Below are 25,405 nucleotides of genomic sequence, written 5' to 3'. Positions count from 1 at the left end.
GTATGATTAAGAGAGTTATTATGTGCAAAGTGCTTACAACAGTGCAACCCCACTCCCTTCCCCTGCTGGGTTAGCTCTTTACCTTATGCCACGAACTCACAGTGAAAATCCCCACCCCCATCAGTGCATTCTTCATGCACTGTAGTTATCTATTTAATCATCTATGAGCTACCTGAGGCAGGGATTATTTTATTCATTCTTGCAGAATGAAGGCATAATGCCAAACTTGCATTCTAGGCACTCAGTAACATATAGGGCGTGTCTGTTAATAGTCATAAGATCACTGAGAGCCTTAACACATGTAACACAATTATGGGCAGGTCAGTTCTTACCAATGAAGGAGAAAGAAACACTGAAATAGAAAACTAAGTACCATACTACTTAGCATGCTGGCCTGATGGGCATGTTTCCCATGATGAGCTGGATACACGCATTCACTAGGTTAAGAACATATACTCAATTCCTACCATGTTGCTCTGCTATATTGGCCTTTGCCTTCTGGAATTCTCAGTTCAAAAAGAGAGATTTTTTCAAAATAAAGTGATAGCAAGAGTGAGTCATGGTTTTAGAAACAAATAGAGTGTGGATAACTCTAAGTTTTCAATCACTAGTGAAAAACAATGAAGGAAGACTTCTGATTAGGTTCTTAGAGTAGTAAATATGTTTATCAAAAACCACGACCCACCCAGCTACTCTAAAATAAGACCTACACCCCTGGTGCTTATGAAAATTGAATGAAGTCATGCATCCACAGCATCTATTACAGGCCTGGTACATAGTAAGCAATCAATAAAACAGTTACTTCTAATATTACTGTTTTAAACTATCTTCCTCTATGATAGCAAGTAAGATTCCTCTAAAATGAAGAGTGGTCTAGATTAGTGTTTCCAAAATTACACAATTTTACAAAAACAATAAAATACTGAATTCGGGGGGGGAGGGGGGCGGGATACTGATTTCACTACAGAAGTTATTTACTCTCTGGTGGCCTGGAGAAATTTCCTTACCTGTAAAATTAGATATTCTTATCTAATTATATTATCTGGAGGAACCCAAAGCCTGACAACTAGGGCTAAAGAGAAATTATACCAACATACACATTGTCTATTTTACACCTCCCACTTGCCAGACTCTGGTAAATATCCTGAGGCTACAAAGTCAAAAGCATGTTTCCCCCTCAGAATGTATATGGCAGGACCCTGCCTGGGTAGCTCAGTTGGTTTGAGCAGTGTCCGGATATGCTAAGATTACATGATCGATCCCTGATCAGGGCACATATAAGAGTCAACCAACAGGGGGGTTATGGTGGGATAAGGACACATATGTAATGCCTTAATAAAAAAAATTAAAAAAAGAGTCAATCAATCCTATATAATAAAAGCCTAATATGCTAAGTGTCCGGTTGTCTGTTCAACCAATCAAAGCATAGTATGCTAATGATATGCTAAGGCCATTCAACTGCTCGCTATGACACGCACTGACCATTAGGGGGCAGATACTCCGACTGGTAGGTTAGCTTCCGGCCAATCAGGACTGAGCAAGACAGGCCGGACATGCCCTAGAGCCCTCCCACGTCCCTCTCCAACCCCAATTGTGCACTGGTTGGGTCTCTTGGCCTGGCCTGCACCCTCTCGCAATCTGGGGCCCCTCAGGGGATGTCAGATAGCCAGTTTCTGCCCAATCCCACAGTCCAGGCCGAGGGACCCCACTGGTGCATGATTTCATGCACAGGGCCTCTAGTGAATGCATAAATAAGTAGAACAACAAATGCATGTTTTTTTTAATCTCTTTCTAAAATCAGTGGAAAAATTTTAAAATGTATATGGCAAGAGAAATATAAAGACCTCAAAGATTGCTATGAGGGGGGGAAAAAAGAGAATACAAGCTAAAATGTTTTTTAAAAAAGCGAAACACAACACTACAGAAACAGGGCAACAGTATCCAACTCATAGGGCTCTTATGAGTATAGCAGCATAAATTTTAGTACTAACAGTAATACCAGGTCAAATAGCCTTGCTTGAATTGCCCCTGGCCTTAGGTAAGTGAGATTTAAGGCTACATGCAAAGGCTGAACCATACCATCTATGATTAAAAGGAAAAGGAAGAGAAAAAGGAAGGAAGGAAACATCTATAAAGATGTATGTATTAAGCTGTAATGACTTGTTTATATGTCTGTCTCTTCCATTAGTCACTAGATAGTGTATTTAGCATACACTAAATATTCACTGAATGAATAAAGGAATGGATACAAGGATTTAATAATCTCCTTTTTATTTTTCAAGAATTCCTAATGAGGAAATCCAAAATCTGCTCCACAGGTCTAGGAGGTCTAGGAAAAAAGTTCTAAAACCCAGATTTTCTCCAAAATTAAAAATATATACAGATTAGAAATGAAGAGGTAAAACTGTCATTATTTGTCAGGCAGGCTAATTCTAAAATCTTAGGGAATTAACAAAAAAGCTACAGGAATTAATGAGTTAGTTTAGTAAGGTTACAGGATATAAGGTCAATAACAAAAATCAATTATATTTATATGTAAACAAAAAAATTGAAAATTGATATTTAAAATATTATTTACCCCCGCACCGAGTGCACCAATTTTTGTGCACTGGGCCTCTAGTAGTCTTAATGAAAAAGAGAAGATTGAAAAGGATAAATAAGGCATGGTTCCATAGAGGCTCAAGGTAATTCAGAATCCCTGATTTTCACATTAACTCTGTTTTCACAGCATGCAATCAAATCATCATCAATGTTTATATTTTTCATCCATTAATTAAGGGCACTAATAAAAGGTATAAAACTTAGGCCATGAAAATGAAAAAAAAAAAAAAAATATTATTTAAAAAAATGAAATATTTAGAGGTAAATCTGACAAAAGATACAAAAGACCAGTATACTACAAAATACAAAACATTGACGAGAGAAATTAAAGACTGAAATAAAAGGAGCACTATATCATGTTCATAAACTGCAGGACTAAATATTGTTAAAACGACAATTTTCTCCAAACTCATCTATGGAGTCAACACCATCTCAATCACAATCCCAGAAGCCATTTTTGTTGAAACGGGCAAACTGATTTTAAAATCTTTATGAAAATGAAAAAGCCCTAGAATAACCAAAAACAGTTTTGAAAACAAAAGAACAATGTTGAAAAACTTGTATTATCTGAGTTCAAGACTTACTATAAAGTTATAATATAATAACTAAACCAATGGGTTACTGATATAGATCAATGGAACAGAGTACAGTCCATACCACATATATATGATCAATTTTTAGCAACGGTGCCAATGCAATTCAATGAGGAAAAATACCCATTTAAACAAATAGTGCTAGGACAACTGGACATCCATATGCCTAAATAAATAAATAATCTTAAATTTTATCTCACACCCTATACAAAAAGTAACTAGAAATAAATCATAGATCTAAATGTAAAAGCTAGAGCAATAAAACTTCTAGGAGAAAATCTTACTGACTTTGAATTTGGCAAGGATTATTTATTAAATACAAAGAGTACAAATGATAAAACGAAAAAGCAATATATTAGATTTTATCAAAACTTAGAGCCTTTGCTCTTCAAAAGACACTGTATGAAAATTAAAAACAAGTTTTCAAAGACATTGTTACGAAAATGAAAAAGCAAGTCACAGACTAGAAGAAAATAATTGCAAAAACATATCTGACAACAAAACTGTATGTAGAATACACAAAGAACCCTTAACATTTAATAACTGAGTTAATACTAGGCAATTATGCCCAATTAAAAAATAAAGAAAAGACCTGAAAAAACACCTCATCAAAGAAAACATATACATGGCAAATAAGCACATAAAAATGTTCAGCATCATTAGTCATCAGGGATATGCAAACTAGAACCACAGTAAGACATTACTGTGCACACATACTAACAAGGTTAAAATTAAAAAGACTGACAAGAGGTAGAGCAACAGGAATTCGCATACACTGCTAAGTGGGAATGTAAAACTATAAAACTACTTTGGAAAACAATTTGGCAATTTATGATGTTAAACATACACCTACCATACGACCCAGCTATTTATATCCTCGGATTTACACAAGAAAAATGAGAACATATCCACACAAAGACTTGTACGTGAATCCTCACAGCAGCTTTATTTGTAGTAGCCCAAATCCATCAACAGGAGAATGGATACACAAATTATCCAGAAAATATAATACTATTCAGCCAATAAAAGGAACACACTATTGATACACACAACAGAGATTAACACCAAATAATTGTGCTGCATGAAAGAAGTCAGACAAGAAAAGAGGACATTCCATTTATAAAGAATTATAGAAAATGTGAACAAATCTACAGTGATAAAAAAGAAATCCCAAGGAGAATTCCCTGGGGATGCGGGAGAAGAGAAGACAGAGATTACAAAGCGACACAAGAAAACTTTTGGGGATGATGGGCATCGTTGCTTGTCTCAGTGGTGATAGGGTCACAGATGTATGTACACATATGAAAAAGTAATTCATTACTTTAATGTATATAATAAAGTAATTATATACTTTAATATATATTTTAAATGTACACATTGATTGTACATCAAATATACCTCCATAGAACTATTAAAAAAAATAGCCTTAAGGCAAAAAAAGTATTCTAGGCCCACACTAGAAACTCAACACTGCCCTTCTTAATTAAAGAGATGTAGGCACAGACTCTTTTTACTGGTAATACAAGTCTGTCCCAAGACATTCTGTTTATTATGCAGGTCACGGTGCTGCCAGATCAATGGCCTTTGGATTTAAAATAGGGGAAAGCCACAATATTTACACACACTCTTATATTCTATCTTTTTGTACATACAAATGATAGTTTAATCAATGAATGCACGGCTAGTCCCAAATACCCACATTAATGAAGAGACAGCATAAATAATCAGCAAAACCAGAAAATCCAATTGCTTTTGTAATTTAATACATGGTTTTGTTTTGCAGAAGACATTCTTAGGCTTTGACTAACATTAAAATGAACAGTCTTTTTTTTTTTCTTCTATTTTATACTAGAGCAGGAGCCAAGGAGTTCATAGATGGCAAGGGTAAATTACAATACTAACACCAATAAAGCAACCGAGTTACATGTAGACCTTGAGAATTCTAAAGCGTTCATACATATCTACCAATGTTACATACTTACAGTTAAATGTCTGCCCATGTGCTTCCCATTAACTCTTCTGAGCTGCCCCAAAGAGTTTTTCTGGTCCTCTAAATGCTTATACCTCAATGTAAAAGGTGTTATAGCTTTCCTATGCACACATCAGGAAAGGTGGAAAAAGCAAAAGATTTAATGCTGAGATTCTGTCTGTAAATTCTCAGCAATTACAATCTCAGACGAACCAGCTGTTAGGTAGGAAAGAGGTAGAGACAGGTGTGATGGGAATACAGTTCAGGTAGAAGAGAGCTGTTTAAGAGAAAGATACTGAGATTTCAGGCCACATGAACATTTAGCCAGCAGCATACACTCTCCTCAGACACTTTAAGGTGGGCACCATAGAGATGCATCCTTCCAATTCTAAAGCCTTAATTAAGCATTTACTTGGGCCCAGCAAATACTGAGTACTAAAAAAAAAAAAAAAAAAAAAAAATCACATATGTCTTTGTTCTGTAATACTCCTGAGTCAAAAAAAGAGACAATGACATGGACACATCTAAAATCAAATGAATAACCATCAAGGATATATATTTCATTGTCATTCAAAATGTATCCAATATTAAGCCCTAATTGTGTGGCCATCTGATGAGAGCATTAGAGAGACCACCCTCTGGGAGTTTTCAATCTAAGCAATAAGGATAAGGTTTCAAAGAAGGAAAAACAGCCCAGCCTAGGCCAGTGTGGCTCAGTTGGTTAGAGTGTCCTCCCATAGGCCGAAAGGTTGCAGGTTCAACCCCGGTTGGGGTGCAGAGAGGCAACAGATCAATGTTTCTCTCTCACATCGATGTTTCTCTCTCTCTCCACCCCCCTTCTTCTTCTTCTCTCTCTCTAAAATAAATAAAACAAAAACATCTTTGGGAGAGAATTTTTAAAAAGGGGGGGGGGGAGGGAGAAAAAGAGTCAAATAAATGAAACTCATACACAAATGTTCACACATTATTCATAACTAGAGGCCTGGTGTACAAATTCATGCATGGGTGGGGTCTCTCAGCCTGGCCCTTGATTGGGGCCAATCAGAGGGGCCAGCCGGCCAGTGAGAGGTACAGCGGGAGGTTGGCCAGCTGGCCAGGGGGAGGGACGGTGGGAGGTTGGCAGGCCGGTGGGAGGGACCACGGGAGGTTGGCTGGCTGCAGGAGGTTGGCTGTGGAAGCATAGTAACCACCAGGGGGCAGCTCCTGTGTTGAGTGTCTGCCCCTAGTGGTCAGTGCTTGTCATAGCAACTGACCGGTTGACCGGTCGTTCGGTCGCTTAGGCCAGTGGTCGACAAATTCATTAGTCAACAGAGCCAAATATCAACAGTACAACGATTGAAATTTCTTTTGAGAGCCAAATTTTTTAAACCTAACCCTTTGAGTGCCAACCAATATCCTAGGAACTATGCTAAAATTGCCAAGGCATTTTTGCTGATTTTCCTTAGGTGCCATCTGTCAATAAAGAGTGAACTACTAGCATCTAATAGTGACACTGCAGGAGGAGCGCAATAGCGCTCCCGGCACTCTAGGGGTTAAACTATATAGGTAGGTACATTGTTATTAACTCAATTAGGGTACTCCTAAGGCTTAGTAAGAGCCACACTCAAGGGGCCAAAGAGCCGCACGTGGCTCGCGAGCTGCAGTTTGCTGACCACAGGCTTAGGCTTTTATATGTACAGAATAGAGGCTTGATGCATGAAATTTGCACAAGGGGCTCAGCCCTCGCAGACCCAGCTGCCTCGGCTGGTCCTCGCAGTCCCGTCTGGCCCTCACAGCCCCAGCCGCCCTCGCAGCCACTCACAGCCTCAGTCAGCCCTCACAGCCCTAGCTTCGTCCAGAAGGTTGTCTGGACAGTTGTCCGGAAAGTCATCCGGATGGTTGTTCTGCTGTTCAGTCTAATTAGCATATTAGCTCTTTATTATATAGGATAGCAAGAAGTGGAAACAACCCTAATGCCCACCAACTGACAAATGGATAGACAGGAGGTGGTATATCCACACAATGGAATATTATTTGACCATAAAAAGGAACAAAGTATTGACACATATACAACATGAATGAACCTTGAAAATATGCTAAGTGAAAGAAGCCAGTCACATAGGCCCCATACTGTATGATTCCACCTACATAAAAGGTCCAGAATAGGCAAATCCAGAGACAGAAAGTAGATTAGTGGTGGCCTGGGACTGGGGGGGCACAATGGGAATGACTGCTAATGGGTACAAGGTTTCTTTATAGTGTGATGAAAATTTTCTGGAATTAGATAGTGGTGATGATTGCACCATTCTGTGAAAATGTGAAAAACCGCTGGGGCCGAAACCGGTTTGGCTCAGTGGATAGAGCGTCGGCCTGCGGACTGAAAGGTCCCAGGTTCGATTCCGGTCAAGGGCATGTACCTGGGTTGCGGGCATATCCCCAGTAGGAGATGTGCAGGAGGCAGCTGATCGATGTTTCTCTCTCATCGATGTTTCTAACTCTCTATCTCTCTCCCTTCCTCTCTGTAAAAAATCAATAAAATATATTTTAAAAAAAAAAAAAACCGCTGGGGACTTCTGATCAAGAGGATGAACAGATAAATGCTATGCTCATCTCCTCCCCTGACCACATCAAAATTACAACTAAATTACAGAACCACCCCTGAGACAACCCGAAGACTAGCTGACTTCTCGCACCGGTTTCCCACCTTTTCCAGCTTCTGGAGGTACCTGCGGGCCTTGGCCTGTGGCTTCGTCCTCCATCATCAAAGCCAGCGGCATAGCATCCTTCCACCCCCGACCTCATCTTCTGACTGCGGCCCTCCTGCCTTCCTCTTATAAGGATCCTTATGATGTCACTGTCCCCCCGGATCATCCAGGACCACCTCTCATGTCAAAATCAGGTTCACAAGTTCAGGGGACAAGGACATGGACTTCTTTGGGCCATTCCTCTGCTGACCACAGCTCTCCAGACTGAAGAACTCCAGCCATGATTTGAATAGCTGGATGGTGAGTAGCTCAACATATGTCTGTGCCCAAGAGTTGAGTTCTGCCCCAGGGCTCCTGCTCTGGGACTGCTGTGGGCTTTGTTCTAAGTATCCACAGAAACACAATTATGGTGGCGTTTTCCAGGGCTGAGTGTAAATCCATGTTTTTCTAAAATCTTTGGCACTTGCTTTGCTGGCAAACTACAGAGAGGATGGGTCTGCACTTCCGAAAAACAGGATCAGAAAGTCAGAACAGCCCTGCATGTGTGACAAGGTTCACATTCTTGGAAAGTGTGTGTCAACAGGAGACATGTTTGGGGTCCTGCACAGCAATGTTCCTGACACCAGTTGGGGTGACGGCATTGCTGACAGCCCATGGCTTTCCTCCTCACACTTTTCTTTAGGACTATATTTTATAACAAGAATGTCTTGTTTTTATAGAAACAATAAAATCATTATTCTAAAGAAAAAAAACCTGACTTCTCCCCTTAACTCATCTTTCTTTTTTTTTCTTTTTTTAAATATACTTTATTGATTTTTTACAGAGAGGAAGGGAGAGGGACAGAGAGCCAGAAACATCAATGAGAGAGAAACATCGCTCAGCTGCCTCCTGCACACCTCCTACTAGGGATGTGCCCGCAACCAAGGTACATGCCCTTGACCGGAATCGAACCTGGGACCTTCCAGTCTGCAGGCTGACGCTCTAGCTACTGAGCCAAACCGGTTAGGGCTAACTCGTCTTTCTTTAATCCTGTCACATATCCCCTCTAGCCTCTCTCACAGTTGTAAACACCGATTCTACTAAATTCTTTTATACTTTAGATCATAACTCATTGTTAATAACAATAATAATAATGAGAAGTAGTTGTTACATAGTTATCTGTCTTCCTTAAATAGATGAAGTTCTAACTATCCCCAGTGCCTAGAACATTGCCTAACGTTTAGTATGTATTTAATTAATAAGTTGAATGAATAAAAATTTCCCATATCCCACACCAACAAATGGGAAGTAGGATCTTAATAAGGGAGTGGTCTCTCCCCTATGCCTTGCCTAATCCTTTCTCAAACTGCCAGGCCTCAAGTTCAGGATTAGTGAAAGGCCTGAGCTAAAGTAGAAGCTGAGCTATTAGCCTTAGGCTAGGCACAGCTAAGAGAACTAGGGTTTCTTCTGGGTTTCTGCCCAGTCATCAGTCACCGGTGACTGACGCTATCAGGCTGGGTGCTTAACGTGTTAAATGATCCTAAGGCCTGAAACCCTCTGACACAGGCCCTGTTCTGCACCTACCATTATCCACTGACCCACACCTATGCCTCAGACTCCTGGAGCCACTGGTCTGGAGCAGTGGTCGGCAAACTGCAGCTCGCGAGATACATGCGGCTCTTTGGTCCCTTGAGTGTGGCTCTTCCACAAAATACCGACTTCTGCACATGGGCCACGAAGTTTCAATCACACTGTACATGCACGCCCGCATGTGGTATTTTGGGGAAGAGCCACACTCAAGGGGCCAAAGAGCCGCATGTGGCTCGCGAGCTGCAGTTTGCCGACCACTGGTCTGGAGGATCTAGGGCAGTGATGGCGAACCTTTTGAGCTCGGCATGTCAGCATTTTGAAAAACCCTAACTTAACTCTGGTGCCGTGTCACATGTAGAAATTTTTTGATATCTGCAACCATAGTAAAACAAAGACTTATATTTTTGATATTTATTTTATATATTTAAATGCCATTTAACAAAGAAAAATCAACCAAAAAAATGAATTCGCGTGTCATAGGTTCGCCATCACTGATCTAGGGAGTTTTCTAGAAATTATGAGAAGCAACCCCCGGATTCACAGGGTAAAAAGAAAAGTAGAAGAGGGCGAGACTAAGGTCAGAACACTTTTGGAAGCCTTGGTAGTGTGGTCCCTGAACCCCATTTCAAGACGAGTGACAAGGGCCCCAAGAATAGTAACTCCAGAACAGCTTGGGATCCCTATTCCTATCCCTTGAGCAGAGAAGCTATTGGTAGTGTGCGCTGCTGCAAGGATAGATTGACCACTCTACAGACATATGTTCTAGAGATGTCCTCTTTGATACAGGAACCAAGTTTTAAGAATCCTATTACTATTCTAAAAGGAATCAATGACATGGAAAATTCAGAACCTAGGAACAGTTTGGGGAACTGTATTAGGAAATTTATTCTCTCAATCCAAAACTGAATTACTAAAATTATGTATATTTGATTTTGACATTTGCTATAAAATTTGACATTTCTATAAGATTACTTCCTAACCTTTTGGGGGGGGGGGAGGTTTAGTTTACTTTAAAATGACAAAAACTCCTATAAACCCACCTATCCCTGAAGATCTCTAGTAGATAGGATTTATTTGCATCTATGCCAGTGATTGAAAGAAAAGGGCTAAACAAGGTTTCACAGATGTAGGGCCCAGAAATCCTCTTTAGTTTAGCTTACCTGTTTCGATTCAACTTATGTAACCAGTATTCGTGGACTGTCACTGTATGGGAGGCACCAGGTTAGGTGTCAAGGTTACAGAGTGACCAGCCTTTGCCCCCAACATGTTTACAATCCACTGAAGAAATCCACAACAAATAAAAGTTCTGTTATAAGAAGGTAAGAAAAGCTAAGAAAGAGCACAGATGTGGTAAGACCGTGGCTCTCCAAGGATGGATCACCTGGGACACTGTTAAATATGCAAATTCTCAGGCCCCAAACCCAATCCAAATTTAGTAAGAAATTTTGGGGGTGGGGAACAGCAATTTGTATTTTAACAAGCTCTCCAGCTAATTCTAATGTGTACTAAAGGCTGGAGCCTTTGATTTAAGGCAACCTAGCTCTACCTTGAAAAGATAAACTAAAAGTCTTACTGACAGGGACCAGGAGCTATTTTTTCTCCTCTTCTTTCTCACCAAACTCCACAAAAGAACTGACCACTAGACTGTTATCACCACTTCCCCTTTTCAACCCACTGCAAACTGGCTCCTGCCCCTCTTCACCTTTCACCTGGAGGCCATTACATCCTCCTTGCTACTAAGTCCAGGCATTTCTCTATCCTTCCCATCCTTCCCTCCTTTCATTTCTGAGATTCCACTCTGCCCTGGCTCCTCCTGCCGTCCCCCCACCCCCTTTTGCCTCACCTCAAATCAGTGCCCCTCGGGCTTCTGTCCAAGGCACTCTTCTCACTCTCCACACTTTCCCTGGACAGTCTCATGCGTCCACTACTCTGTTGAGATGGTGATAACCCACAATGTGATTCTCTATCCAGAACACTCTCCTACCTCCAGACCTAGGTATGCAGCTGCCTGCTGAACATCTTCCTTTGGCTCTCCCACAGCACGTCAAACTCAACATGTCCAAAGGCATGCTGACCTACCCCTTACTCTTCCTTTAGGGTTCCCTTCTTCATTAGTAGCCCAAGCCAAGATAAGGATGTCATCCTTGACCCACATTCTCCTCACGACCTACCTCCACATAACGTAACTACTCAATCTCTAATCCTTCATTTTTCACCATCTACAATGTCACTTCCCTAGTAGAGGTCAACTTCACCTTCTGCCCAGTTGACTAAGATGGTCTCCTAATGCATTTCCCCTCTTTTTTTTTTTAAAATATATTTTATTGATTTTTTACAGAGAGGAAGGGAGAGAGATAGAGAGTTAGAAACATCGATGAGAGAGAAACATCGATCAGCTGCCTCCCGCACATCTCCTCCTGGGGATGTGCCCGCAACCCAGGCACATGCCCCCGACTGGAATCGAACCCGGGACCCCTCAGTCCGCAGGCTGACGCTCTATCTACTGAGCCAAACCGGTCTCGGCCATTTCCCCTCTCTTTATTCTGTCATTCTTTCAAGCTAACCATCCACACTACAGCCAGGGAGATCTTGTATTCCTAAAGGCCCATCTGATCGTGTCACCTCCTACTTCAAGTCTTGCAATGGTCCTCCACTGCCCTCAGGATAAAGTCCAAACCCTAACATGGGGGATGACATGCCCTACGGCCCCAGCTCCTACCTGTTCCTCAGTTTCATTTAATTAACTGTTCTATGATCTTGCCATCTGATCAAAGCTCCTTTAAATTTCCCTCTCTCCACCGCACCCCCGCCACACACACACCATGTCCTTTCCTGTCTTCCTTCTGGCTGTGCTGTTTCCTCCGCCTGGACTTTCCCACTCAAGCCTGGCTGTCATTTTTAGGCCTCCACCAAAGGTCCTCTCCTCCAGGAAACCTCCTTTAATGCTGCTCTCACATGCTTCACAGAGAGAATCTGGGGTGAGATCACACAACTCCTGCTCAATTATCTCCCTCACAAACCACACTCTCCTTGCGGGCAGGGAACACAACTTATTCCCATGGAATCCAGTGCCCTAAAAGGCAACACCCAGTGAGGGTTTGTTAAATGGACCAATCTTCTTATATGATGGATAACGTGAATATCCCTAAAGCCCAGGCCCTGTTCCTGGGAAGGCATGGAAACCCTAGTGGGTTTTGCCCCTCTCCTTAGGGCTCTGAGGAGAAAAGGGTCTGTGGTTCTAGCCTCATAAAAGGTCCCATTCACAAAGCTATTTACTACACTCTCTCTAGCACCTCCGGCAGAACAACGGCCGCCTTTCTCTGCAGCAGCAGTCTCTGAGAGGGAAACTTCTGAGGGAAATAAATGGGGCCAGCTGGGGCAGGCAGGACAATAGCAGGGTGGGCCCTCTGCCCCTCGGACTCCTGCAGGGAAAAGCAGTCAGGAAACCAGGCTGCCAATGGGGAAATACCCTCAGCCCTGAGACGCTGCCGAGAAGCAACCCCAACAAGGCTGCTCTGTCCCTAGAAGGAATACCAAGTGCCCAGAGACCTAGCACCCAGGAAGAACAAGGGGGATTCTTGATCTCAGTTCCTGGCAGCGATGTTTAGAGTTGCTTTCTTGCAATCCCTTGGCTAGAGGCATGGAGGGAATTTGAAATGTCAAAAATGAGCTCGAGTTCAAGTCCGGAAACAGCCAGTAGAAATATACCACATATAAAGAGAACTAAACAGGGCACTAGAAGGCAATCCAGAAAAGCGAAGAGACATCACTTCTGAACCCTGAATAACAAGATATAATTACCAACATAACACATACAAAGAATGGAAGAGCACCAACATTTACTTATAATAGTTCACCACATGCTAGACATTCTATTAGAACTTTTACATAAATTATTTTACACAAACAAAAAAAGAGAAGAGTTGAATAGCTATATGTATGTGCCAAAGAAATGCTGACTAATAAAATATATAGTTTAATGGTAATGACCAAAAAAGGTTTCCTTGAAGGAAATAAGAGCCAAAGAGTTGGGGGAGAGAGAGAACACTCATGTAAAGGTGTGAAAAGAATGAAGTGGGCCCCGGAAGCTGGCTAGTCTACCTGAAGGAGAGTGGCAGGTGCAGTCATCAGACCTAGAATTAGTGAGATGTGGGCTGAACTGAAGGAAGGAATCATGAATCCCAGGCCAGGGAGGCTGGGCTGAGAAGGAAAGACACTGTGGGTTTCTAACAAAGCATTACTTGAGGATGAGAACTTATGCACCTGACTTTAACTACTCTGTGTGCTAGCTGTCACCAGAGCCACGCCTTTCAGTCCTTAGTTTAGAGTCAGCATAGGCCTGAGTACGCAAACACAGCTGAGGAGAGTTCAGGCCAATCTGGAGTCCTTGTCAAACTAAATGCCTTAACAACACTCACCATATGTTTGGCACTATCAAATTCACTAAACGTTTTTACACAAATCATTCTGATCACACAGTTAGTTAGTGGCTGAGCTGGAGCTCACACGAAGATCTCACTCAACGGTCCTCAACTCTTTACAATTATGCCACTAGGGGCCCTGGCTGGGTAGCTCAGTTGGTTAGAGCATCAGGTTAGAATTAGATCCTTGGTCAGGTCATATCCAAGAATCAATAAATGAATTCATAAACAAGTGGAGCAACAAATCAAAGTTTCTCTCTCCCCCCCCCCCACTTCCTCTCTTTTTCTCTAAAATCAACCAATAAATAAAAAATTATGCCACTATGCTGGTTTCTGCATAGATATTCCTTCAACCCTGGAGTTTGATCTGCTATGTGAAATCGAGGAATGATTAATCAGAATCCATCAAATATATGTTAATCTCCTCAAATCGATTCAAATCCCTAAGGGATATCCCAGGACTCACTCCCCTTCTCTCCCTCTCTTTAAAAGACTGCAGTGAAGAACTCTAAAACTATCTGGTAGACATAGCCTAACCTAAGGGTCTTGGCAAGTTAAGTACCATTTGATATGCTACATTCAGTGAATTGCTGGGTACCAGGGGAGACAAAGTGACTTTTTAATGATGGTCTTATTCTCTCTAGCAATAGCACTACCCTTCTCTCATCAGTCAGTCTCAACTTGGGAATCAAATTTGATTCAGCCTTAACATACCTTGATGATTTTCCTTCCAAACTGCCTTTCAAATCCTGCTCCTCTTCTTTCCCCCCACATTATCCTTTGCTAAGCTTGCTGCAAAAACTCCTCGCTGGCCCTCTTGGCCCCAAGATCGCTTCACATAACATCAAAATTCTCTCTTTAAACATGATTTTTATCACCATATATTACATAAACCTAACTGGCTCCCTTTTTCCTACCAGATCCAGTGAATAGCTTTATCCATTCTCATACCTTGACATAATTTCTCTCTGCTCAACAAAGACCATCTAGAGCAGTGGTTCTCAACCTTCCTAATGCTGCGACCCTTTAATACAGTTCCCAATGTTGTGGTGACCCCAATTTAATTGTTACAAATTGAACATAATTAAAGCATAGTGATTAATCACAAAAACAATATGTAATTATATATGTGTTTTCCGATGGTCTTAGGTTGAGACCTACAGGTTGAGAACCGCTGACCTAGAGACACTCCGTACTTGGTTCTGCCCCAGAACCTTTGCTTATGTTGTTCCCTTGTCTGAAATGCCCTCCTCAATTTCTTCCACCTAAATAATTTCTGACGACTCTCCCTGGCTATTCTCATGAACACCAACCTTCTACTCTTCTCTAAATACACCCTTTTGGTATACATCAAGAGTCAGCAATTATGTACTATCTTTTTATTGTTTTGTTAACACTTCCCAACAAGAATGCAAGCTCCACATTCTTACAAATTATTTCCCAGAACATCAAGAACTGAGCTGAGCATGGAGCTATTTGATAAATATTTGTTGTCCAACCAAATTGGGCATGCGCCTCTGACCGGAAACGAACCCAGAACCCCTCAATCCCCAGGCCAACACTCTATCCACTGAGCCAAACAAGCTAGAGCTAACTTTTCATATTTTTTTGTCTATTCTAAATGGGAAGACAGAGACTGATAGTACTTAAGAGCATTAAAGATAAATGTTACTCTAAGGGTGCTCTTTCAGAAATGCTTTTGAGTATCTAAAGTTAAGCTTAGCTTGCTCCTGCTCATAATGGATATTAATTGCCAAATGCTTCATCTACAAATCCCCTGCCATCTTTTATCTCATCCCCAGATAGGACAAGAGCACATTTTGGAGAGGACTCAGCATTTCAGGGAACTTACTGTTTGCAGCTCTGGATACCTGTCACTGTTCTGGGAAGCCAACCTTCTAAACCAGGTAGAAACTCAGGTGAATGGTGCTTTCTTGGTTCCAGGGCTCAATAAGAAGAACCTGAAGCATTCCAGGAACCACTCCCCACCCCCTGCTCAGATAAGCCATTTCTTCAGCCCCAGCTACAAACCTTCCCCTCAGCCTGAGGCTCTTTCCTAGGAAAGGCCTACCTACCATTCCCCTCCCTCTTCTGCCTTCTCTTTCTCCCTCCTCCACACACCTTCTATGAAATTTAGCCTCTTTTAGAAAAAAGGCTACAGACTAGAGAAAGGTTGCATTCAATCTCAGATCCCTGTTGCTGGTCTGGATTTATTGAATTAGGAAAAGTCATATGCTTCTAAAACAAGGAACATTCAGAGATCACAAAACGAATCTTTCCTATCCCCATCTAAAGGAGCCAAGATAGCTGAAGCCTACATCGAAATTCCTGGGAAGGAGATTCAATAACCTCCTCTCATATTCTTCTAGTATTATCACCCAACCCTTACCATTGCAAAAGCATTCCTTCTTTCTAACTTCATGCGCTTCTGCAACAAAAAACCCTGTTCACTCTGGTTAAATTCTTCAAAACAATGGGAAAGCTCTTTCAGTTACTCTTAATTTGTTTTGGGCTACTTCAGAAAGTAGTGCATGAAGCTAAATCAAATCCACGTGTTTACCATCTAAAATTTATATACAGTTTTACGATTTAGAACGCCATTTGAAATATATTATCTTATTTGATTTGCTCCTTTCAGCAGCCCCGTGAGAGAGATGCAATAAATGTTATAATCCTCAAATGACACACTATGTTTGTGAACTGGAAAGCATTTCATATGAATGAGCTATTGCTTTACATGAGGAAACTAGAGGCAGTATGTGACTTGCCCAAGGTCACATAGTTAAGGGGAATGCCAGGCTCAAACGAAGAACTCTTGGCTTAAATCTAGTACTTCTCTGTTTTGGCCCTCACATGAGCTAACTAACTCTGCACAGAGAAAAGCTGTTTTATGGGTGCAAATTTTAACCCATCTGGCCATCTCAAAACATTTGCCCTGGAAAATGAGGATATAGATGACAGTATATAATGACCAATGAGCACTTAGGAATGGTCATTACCATTCCTGTCAAAATAATTCAGTGTCATTACCTCTGCTTGCCATATCAAACACATTTTTAGAAACACCAGAGAAGAATATATACTAATGGGCAATAAGCTGTTCATGGACAAAATCTGAAAGGAACAAGAACAGGTATGCTTTAGTAACCCATTTTCCAGTAACAACTGATTAACACTAAAAGGTTAATCGCAAATACTCCATGTTTCTTTGAACCCAGGAATCACTCCCCTGGAAGGGGTTAAGGACTCTGTCAAATAAATATTCCAAAGCCCTCTTTACTTTGAGCCACAGTATCTCTCCACGGACATCATCCTCCATCATGCTGCTGACCTCCTAGAAAATATACATCACCTGGAGAGTCTTCTCTAATTGACTTTAACTACATCTGAAATTAATACATGAATGAAAAGTCCGAAATTGAAGAATTTATACTTGCTGACATGTTCATCCATTCTAACAACATTCATTTGTCAATATTTACTGAACACTTACCCCATACAAGGTGCTAAGCTAGGCACGCAGGATCTACCTGAGCAAACCAAACACAGTCTTTTATGGAGCTTGTAGCCTAATGTTGCTTTTAAGTGGTTTTCAATAGTCTTGGACCTTTCCTAGCTCCCCAATTAGAATGCATGCTCTTTGTGAGCAATAACTGCATACTTTAATTTTCTAAATCACTCTTATAGCACCTTATGCTACACTCTCTACACAGCAAAGTGGTAAACTAAGAGAGAACCCTTAACTCCATAAGCAGGGGCATTTACTTCCACTCAATCCCTCCAGGAATTATTTACTTATTTATTTTTCCAGCACAAATAAGTCTTTATTTATTCATTTTATTTTCCCAGGGAAAAGAGGGGACGGGAAAGGGTCAGCATATGTTACAAAATGATAGCAAATGGAAGTATCCAACACAGCAAAATCAACCATCAAATAAGCATCCCCAGTAATGGGGGTCATGAAAGTCCAAGGGGGGCTCAGTCTCCTACAGTTCAGAAATGAAGGGAGGGGATCAAGAAAGAACCCACAGGTACATGCTTTCCTGCAGATTGTGATTTAAAATCCACAGGGTCGTGAACCTGGAATGTCAGAAAGTCCAACATGAGTCTACAGCAAAAGGGATAAGATCCAAAGCAACCGGAGATAACTTGAAGAGGGCAAAGGCCCAGAACTGATCCTCTAATGGGGAAGGGAATCGGGGTCGGAGTAGATGAGAGGAGCACTCTCACTTTACAAAGCTGCATGATGCCACAGGAGAAAATGGGGCTTTAACCATAGAAATTACAGGTGTGAGCCCCCAACACTGTTAAAAAGTTCAAAGGAATGATGAAGAGCATCTTACCCCACTGACAAAAAGAGAATGAAACAGTGCCCCACTGGAGACAAAACTATTTAGACAGAGGGGGGGGCCATGAAAAGAGCCATGGATCCAGAATCAGAAGATCTGCCTTTGAGTCCAGATTCTGCTACGAGTCAGGCAAGATGGCACTGGGCAAGCCAGGTATCCTCTATGGGCCTCAATGACCTCTGTAAAATGGGAGTAATAACCGCTGCTTTATCTGCCTCACAGCAATACTGTGAGGCTCCGATGAGATCTGTTCCTATGAGAGCACTTAGGAGACTGTACTGTGCTCTGCAAACCCTGAGGTGACAGTGAGGATACACAAGCTCCCAGAGGAGCATCTCTCATCAGCCCAAGAACCCTCAATGCCTCCTTCTTGTATTCCCTCAACGCGCAAGTTTCCATCTTCTCATATCCCTGAATTCAGACAAATTGTCCACCATCCGCATCTCAAAAATGCAAATTCCAAGAGGGTGAAAAGGGCAGCATGTAAACCATCTCAACTCCTTGCCCTGACATGCCGGTTCTCCCTTTATAAGAGTCAAACTATGGAGTGTGGCTCAGTTGGTTGAGCGTTGCCTAGCGCACCGAAAGGTCGCTGGTTGGATTCCTGATCAGGGCACAAACCCAGGTTGTGGGTTCAATCCCTGGTCAGGGACATGTGAGGTCATTGTTTCCCTCCCTCTCTCACTCTCATTCTCCCTTTCTCTCTCTCTAACATCAATAAAAACATATTTTAAAAAACAAAATAAAAGGTAAAGGATGGCGGTTCAGACATACACTTTCTGTTCTTTGTGACTATCTGCCTTTTCCTTTGCACTGCAAAGTCAGTCCTCTGTCTGAGGACTATGAACTAATCTAAACAGGACTCTGAGGCAATAGGGGTTACTGTTGTGGGGAGAAAAACTATATGCACTTTAGGACACATCCCCTAGCAAAAAAACCCACAAAAAAACAACAACAAAAAACCACACAAATATTATTAGCATGAATTATGAGTTCACTGGACATGAAGGAAGCAATTACTCCCTTGCAAACAGTCTTCCCCATCTCTTTCATATTTTTTCCAGGCCCAGGCCTTCCATTTGCTTGTTTAGTCCTCCATCCTGTTAGGATGAATGTACAGTACCCACAAAACAACCCTCTCTCAAGATTCTCAAGGAGAAAGGTTAAGGGGGGTGGGGGGGTGGGGGGTAGGTTGAGGGAAAAGACAGACACCTTACAAAGTTGTAAACTGTATTGTGACCAATAATGGGGAGGCTGGACAGGCTCGGGATGGGGGAGGGGCATCCTGTGCTCAGACTCTAAGGGCCAGTGCATATCTATTTGCCCATCAGGCCTTGAGTCCCAAAACAACTCCTTCCGGCTCTAGGCAGAGGGAAGGCCCATTTTGCAGTCAAGCTTATTAAAAATGCCTCGGAAGATTAAATCTAGAGCATTAGCCAGTTGGCAGGTCTCAAGTTAAACCCTAACCTTGGAGAGGAAAAAATTCTAATGTGACCTATTCATTTGGGAGCCGTTATTAGCTACGTTAAAAAAAAAAAACAAAAAAAACCCAGCCCTGTTGGGGTGCAAAGGGTGTTTCTGTCCCATCATTCAGACCACGAACATCCTCCCCATTCTAGAAATGGGATCCACCCCATCACCAAACCCCACCATTCCACAACACCCAGTCCTGTGGGGGCCCTTTCCCCCAGCAGCTCCAACACCTACAGCCAGTCCCAATCCACCCTTTCAAATTCACATACCCTTACCCAGGCTTGCCCCCATTCCCTACCCTCTAGGCTGGCAAGTTAAGGACTCAAATTGGGCCTCTAGCTTGGCAAAAGCCAAAGTTGGCTGGAGGCATTTGCCCCTCCTCCCCACTCCTGGCCTCACTGTCTATTGCTTGTATAAAAAAACAACACACTGAATCAGGAGATGTTTCAAATATGGATACACAACAGGGAAGATAAACACACATGCCCAGACAGTCCCCAGAGATCAATGCATGCGCCTACCCCACCATTCCCACAGTCCGCCCAGGCCCTGCTTTTGCAACCTTTTACCAAAATGCAACACCCTCCCGCCCCGTCTTTCCTTAAGTGTTGAATATTGGCAAACCTACCTGTCTATACTCTGGGGTAACCTTACACTCATGGTTTCTCGGCGTCTCCACGGTTTCAGAATCTTGTAGGATTGATGTCTTGATCAGGATTGAATCCTTGCAATGTTTAAGAAAGATGAGAGGAAGGGCCTCCCAACTTGAAGATTCTTTTTCTCCAGCTCTCAGGACCCTAGTAACTGAAGCTCCATTCTCCTTTACCAGTTAATATGGTCTGCTTTCTTAGTCCCCTTTTCCCCTCCCCCGTCTTGGGGAAAAAAAAAAAAAAAAGGAAGAAAAAAAGGAAAAACTATGACCTTAGAAACCAAAAACTCAACCCCAAAATCTCTAAAAGGTTAGCGCTATAGACTAAAAAACGAAACACAAAGAATACGCCCTCAAAATAACAGTCTTACTACAAAATACAGATAAAAACCATCCTTTTAGTCCAGTTTTCCCAGCTGTCCTTCTGTTGGTAAGAGCTTCAAGCTCCAAGGGGGGGAAAATTTCTCCGTTCTTCAGTGCTTAAAACGACAACAGATCCATTTGAGAAAAGAGGGGGGCGATGAATAAATCCGAATTGGCACTTGGAAAAAAAATAACTTCCAGCTGATTTGCACAGCAAAAAGGAAAAAAAAAATTAAACCATACAATAGTATGTAAACAAAAGCACTCCTTCCAAGTCCAGTATAACCCTGGAATCAAAATTAAGAATTTCCTTAAAAACAAAAACAAAAAAACCCTTTTACACGAAAGGTTCTGAAATTCTTAAGTGAGCCAATCGCACCAGAAAAAAAAAAAAAAAACAATTAAAAAAAAACCAAACCTGAAATGCAATGCTTTTTTTTTACCTTTCCAATGGCAGCAATAACCACAAATCAGAGAAAACCTCCTCTCCTTTTCTTTTTCCTCTAAACTCGCATGCTTTTCCCCCTGATGCTCAGACCCAGCCGAGGTTCGGCCTTTTCCCGAAAGACATGCCCGGCGTGAGTTCTGCGGCTCCGCTCGCCCGCATCCAGGCTCCGGTCTTTTCTGTGGCCTCCGCCTCCATGAAACAGACGTCGCTTCCTCCCGTCCGCCCTGCGCGCCCTCTCTCCCGGCCTCAGCCGCGGCGCCCGGACGCTGCGGGCTCCGGACGGTGGTTGTGGATTTGCGTCCGGGAGGGACTTCCCTCCGCACCAGCCTCGGGAGAAGCCGGCCGCCGGCTCCCCTCCCGGCCTCTACGCCTGCCCGGCGCCAACGCGCAGCACCGGCACCGCTCGCCCCGCGCCCGACCGCCGCGCTCTGGCCTGGGCGGCCGCGGCTCCAGCTCGGGCTCCGGCCGGGAAGGCGGCGGCAGGCGGCTCGGGTGGGCGCCCGGCTCCCGGCGTCGCGGCTGCGCTCGCCTCCTTCCGGGCCCCTTCCCCTCCGGCTCGGCGCAGGCCCAGCCGGCCGCCCCCTCCGCGCCCTCCTTCCCCGCGAGCCTTTCTCCTTCCCTCGCTCCGGCGGGGGCGGGGCCGCAGGCTCCTCCTCCGCGCGGCGAGGCGGCCGGCCTTTCCCCTGGCGCCGCGGCCGGACCCGGCACGGCCCGCCGCCCGCTCTCCCTTCGTGGGGTCCTGCGGCCGCGGCTCCCGCCCGCCCGCCCGCCCTCCGCCCTCCGCCGCCGCCGCCGGCCGGCCCCTCCGCCGGGCTCCCTGCGCTCTCTGCCCCCGCGACCCCGCACCCGCACCCGCACCGCCCCTCCGCGGCCCCACCGTCGCCGGCCCTCCCCTCGGCGCGGCCTAGCTGGTCCCGGGGTTCACGGCGTCCGACGCTTCGCCCGGTCCGCCCCGCCCCCCCGCCGGTGACCCCGGCCCCGGCTCCGACCCCGCCGCCTTCTCCCGGCTGCGTCCCCCCGCCCCGTTACTGTAAGCCCTGCGCCCAAGACCCGGCCTTCGTCCCGCTCCCGCCGGCTGCCAGGCCGCCTCCCCACGTTCCAGGTCTTGCCTCGCCTTCACCAGCATCACCCTGCGCTCCCACCGCCACTGCTCACCCTGTCTCCACCTCTAGTTTCATCCTATTTTTCAAAAATGTGTGCGGCCCTAGCTGGTTTGGCTCAGTGGATAGAGCGTCATCCTGCGGACTGAAGGGTCCCGGGTTGGATTCAGGTCAAGGGCACATGCCCCGGGTTGTGGGCTCGGTCCCCAGTAGGGGGCGTGCAGGAGGCAGCCGGTCAGTGATTCTCTCTCATCATTGATGTTTCTCTCCCACTCTCTTCCTCTCTGAAATAAATTAAAAATATATATATTTTTTAAATGTGTCTCGGGCCCCCTTCCTGGGAGTCAGGAGCTCTTTGACGGCTTCCTCCCATTTGGGGGCCCTCCCCACTTCTAACACCCAGCGACTTTGGGGAAAGGGACCTTCACTTGGTTGATTTGGTGGGGCCTGCGGGAGGCAGCTACCGATCTGACGCTCTCTTATCCATGTGTCTCTCTTCTCCCTTTCTCTCTCTAAAAATCCATAAGCTATTCTTCAGTAAAAAGAAAAGCAATGACTTTCTCACTCATTCATAGACTGTCATCTTTAAGGCACAGATTACATAGATTTTTGTTGTTTGTTTTTGAAAGTAAGTGGTAGATAGGAAACTCTTGCCAGCCACTTCTAATCATAGAACATGGTAAAATAAAAACGTGTATCTCCTCTATGCTCAATATCTCTTTTGAGGCCTTTCCCCAGGAGATAACCAATGAGTTTCTGTAGAACAAAGATTTTTTCATGGTCATTCTCCCTGTCTTTACTAAGAACTGTAAAGTTTGTAGCAATTAATAGGCTTAATTTTGTCCAGTGGATGAACAAGCATTATGCAGAAAAGGAATATCTGTGCATGGCATTTCCACTGGTTCCTGGGAAAATCTCACATATTGCATGAGACAGATGGCTTGGCTTCTAAAGTAGTGACCCAGTAAAAGTGGTAGGCCAGTCTGTATGTTAAAAATTAGTGTTAATAAAGCTTAAATAATCGTTTTTACTATAGTTAAATACAATTGTAAATGCATTCTTAAATACTTTCCTCATGAACATCAGTGCATTTCTTTGTACACTCCACTTGGAAGCCTATGGGGATGGGGTGGCTTTAGCAGGATAGCTGGCTATGTAAGCAAATTGCAAATCTCAAGTTAAGGGGGAAAGGAGATTATATTGTGCCCGAAATTCCTACAACGTAGGAATTGGTCCATGGAAAGAGCACTAGACAAGGAGTCCAATGGACTGAGTGAATTTGTTTTGGACTGTATGCTTTCCTAGCTTTGTTACCTAAGGATTAATTAAGATAGAGCCTGGCCTCTGTAAACTATAGTGCCAGGCAGGAAAACCAGTATAAATGTTAAGAGGTGATTTTGAATTGACATAGTCCTTTCAACTTTTTTCCACAGAATTCTTCATAAATAAATCCTTTTCTCTGCCCGACATCCTGTGGTAGGACATTAGTCCTTACGGTCATGAGTTGTTATGGTAAGTTCATTCACACTCAGGAAACAATGGCAAAGAAGAATTTTAGGTGATTTGCATGAAATCTATTAATTGATAGAATTCATACCTCCTCATTTTTAAGAGTGAGAAGCAAAAGGAAAAAACGGGTATGGTTAACTTTTATTTGCTGAGACAGATTCTAGAAGCTGATTATTTAACCAAATAGCTGAGGGACAGCGGTGGGGTACGGGAATGGTTCACATTGTGAATTCTAGAGAAGCAGCTTCTCATTCATGGGTAAATATCCCAGCCCCAAACACATGTATTTTATAGAAAAACGGACTTCAGGTTGCTGTTATTTAGTTATTCTCCTTCTGGCATGCAGTTAGGGGACAGGCCTAGCAAAATAAAGTCACCACAGGACGAATAGTGCCCGTTTCTTGGAGATCCTTCACCTTCTTTAACTTTTATCAACTGGAAAAATGATGTGGAAAAGCTTGCTTAATTATCGTTTAGTCCTAAGGCTGAGAATGCTTCGTGGTTTATTTTTTTAGCTGATTTAGATTTCTCCAGAATGCTTCTAGGTAGCTGTAATAACGATATTAAGCCTGTGTTACAGACATTATTTTGTTGTCACTCAGAATATTCTATTCATTCAACCTGTTGGGTTCCCAATAAAATTTTAATATGAAGTACAGGCATATTTTGTGTTATTGCACCCCGATTTATTGTGTTTTGCAGATACTGCATTTTTAAATATATTTTTATTTATTTCAGAGAGGGAGAGAGAGATAAAAATATCAATGATGACAGAAAGAATCATTGATCGGCCACCTCCTGCACGCCCCCTATGAGGGATCGAGCCCGCAACCCAGGCATGTGTCCTTGACCGGAATCGAACCCGTGACTCTTCAGGCGCAGGCTGACACTCTATCCATTGAGCCAAACTGGTGAGGGCTAATTTTTTAAATTATTTTTTATCTAAATTTATTGGGTTGACATTGATTAATAGGATCATATGGATTTCTATGTTACAAGATTTGTATATTGCACTGTGTGCCCACCACCCAAAGTCAAATCATTTTCCATCACCATACATTAGGCCCCATCATCCCCAACCCTCTACCCCAGTGGTTCTCAACCTGTGGGTTGCGACCCCTTTGGCGGTTGAACGACCCTTTCACAGGGGTCGCCTAAGACCATCCTGCATATCAGATATTTACATTATGATTCATAACAGTAGCAACATGACAGTTATGAAGTAGCAACGAAAATAATTTTATGGTTGGGTCACAACATGAGGAACTGTATTTAAAGGGCCAGAAGGTTGAGGACCACTGCTCTACCCTCTTCCCTTTGGCAACCACCACACTGCTGTTTGTGTCCATGAGTTTCAGTTTTATATCCCACATATGATTCTTAGATTTTTCTGCCTGACTTATTTCACTTAGCTATTATTCTCAAGGTCCATCCATATTGTCACAAATGGCAGTATTTCATCTTTTCTTATGGCTGAGTAGTATTCCATTGTTTATATGTGCCATACACACACACACACACACACACACATGTGTGTGTGTGTGTGTGTGTATATGTATATATATGTATGTATATATATATATATATATATGTGTGTGTATGTATTTCAGAGAGGAAGGGAGAGGAAGAGAGCAATAGAAACATCAATGATGAAATAGGATCATTGATCGGCTACCT

At 43.2% G+C, this 25,405-nt stretch overlaps 1 protein-coding gene across 8 annotated transcripts in view; it reads right to left on the bottom strand.

The window, feature by feature from the left end:
* Positions 1-21,700, bottom strand: part of ARHGEF11 (Rho guanine nucleotide exchange factor 11) — an 84,434-nt gene extending 62,734 nt beyond the window's left edge. For 7 of the 8 annotated variants that reach the window (XM_059674075.1, XM_059674080.1, XM_059674077.1 and 4 more), the window contains exon 1: positions 20,288-21,700. In XM_059674075.1, the coding sequence (XP_059530058.1) occupies positions 20,288-20,319 (32 nt within the window). In that variant the 5' untranslated portion in view covers positions 20,320-21,700. The remainder of the gene's footprint in view (positions 1-20,287) is intronic. The other variant, XM_059674079.1, reaches the window with a different exon arrangement.
* Between the last annotated feature and the right edge of the window lie 3,705 nt (positions 21,701-25,405).

This window comes from Myotis daubentonii, chromosome 18, assembly GCF_963259705.1.
Source record: "Myotis daubentonii chromosome 18, mMyoDau2.1, whole genome shotgun sequence".
Taxonomy (NCBI): domain Eukaryota; kingdom Metazoa; phylum Chordata; class Mammalia; order Chiroptera; family Vespertilionidae; genus Myotis; species Myotis daubentonii.
Note: the sequence above shows the minus strand (reverse complement) of the source record. Positions and strands in the feature narration are given on the sequence as shown.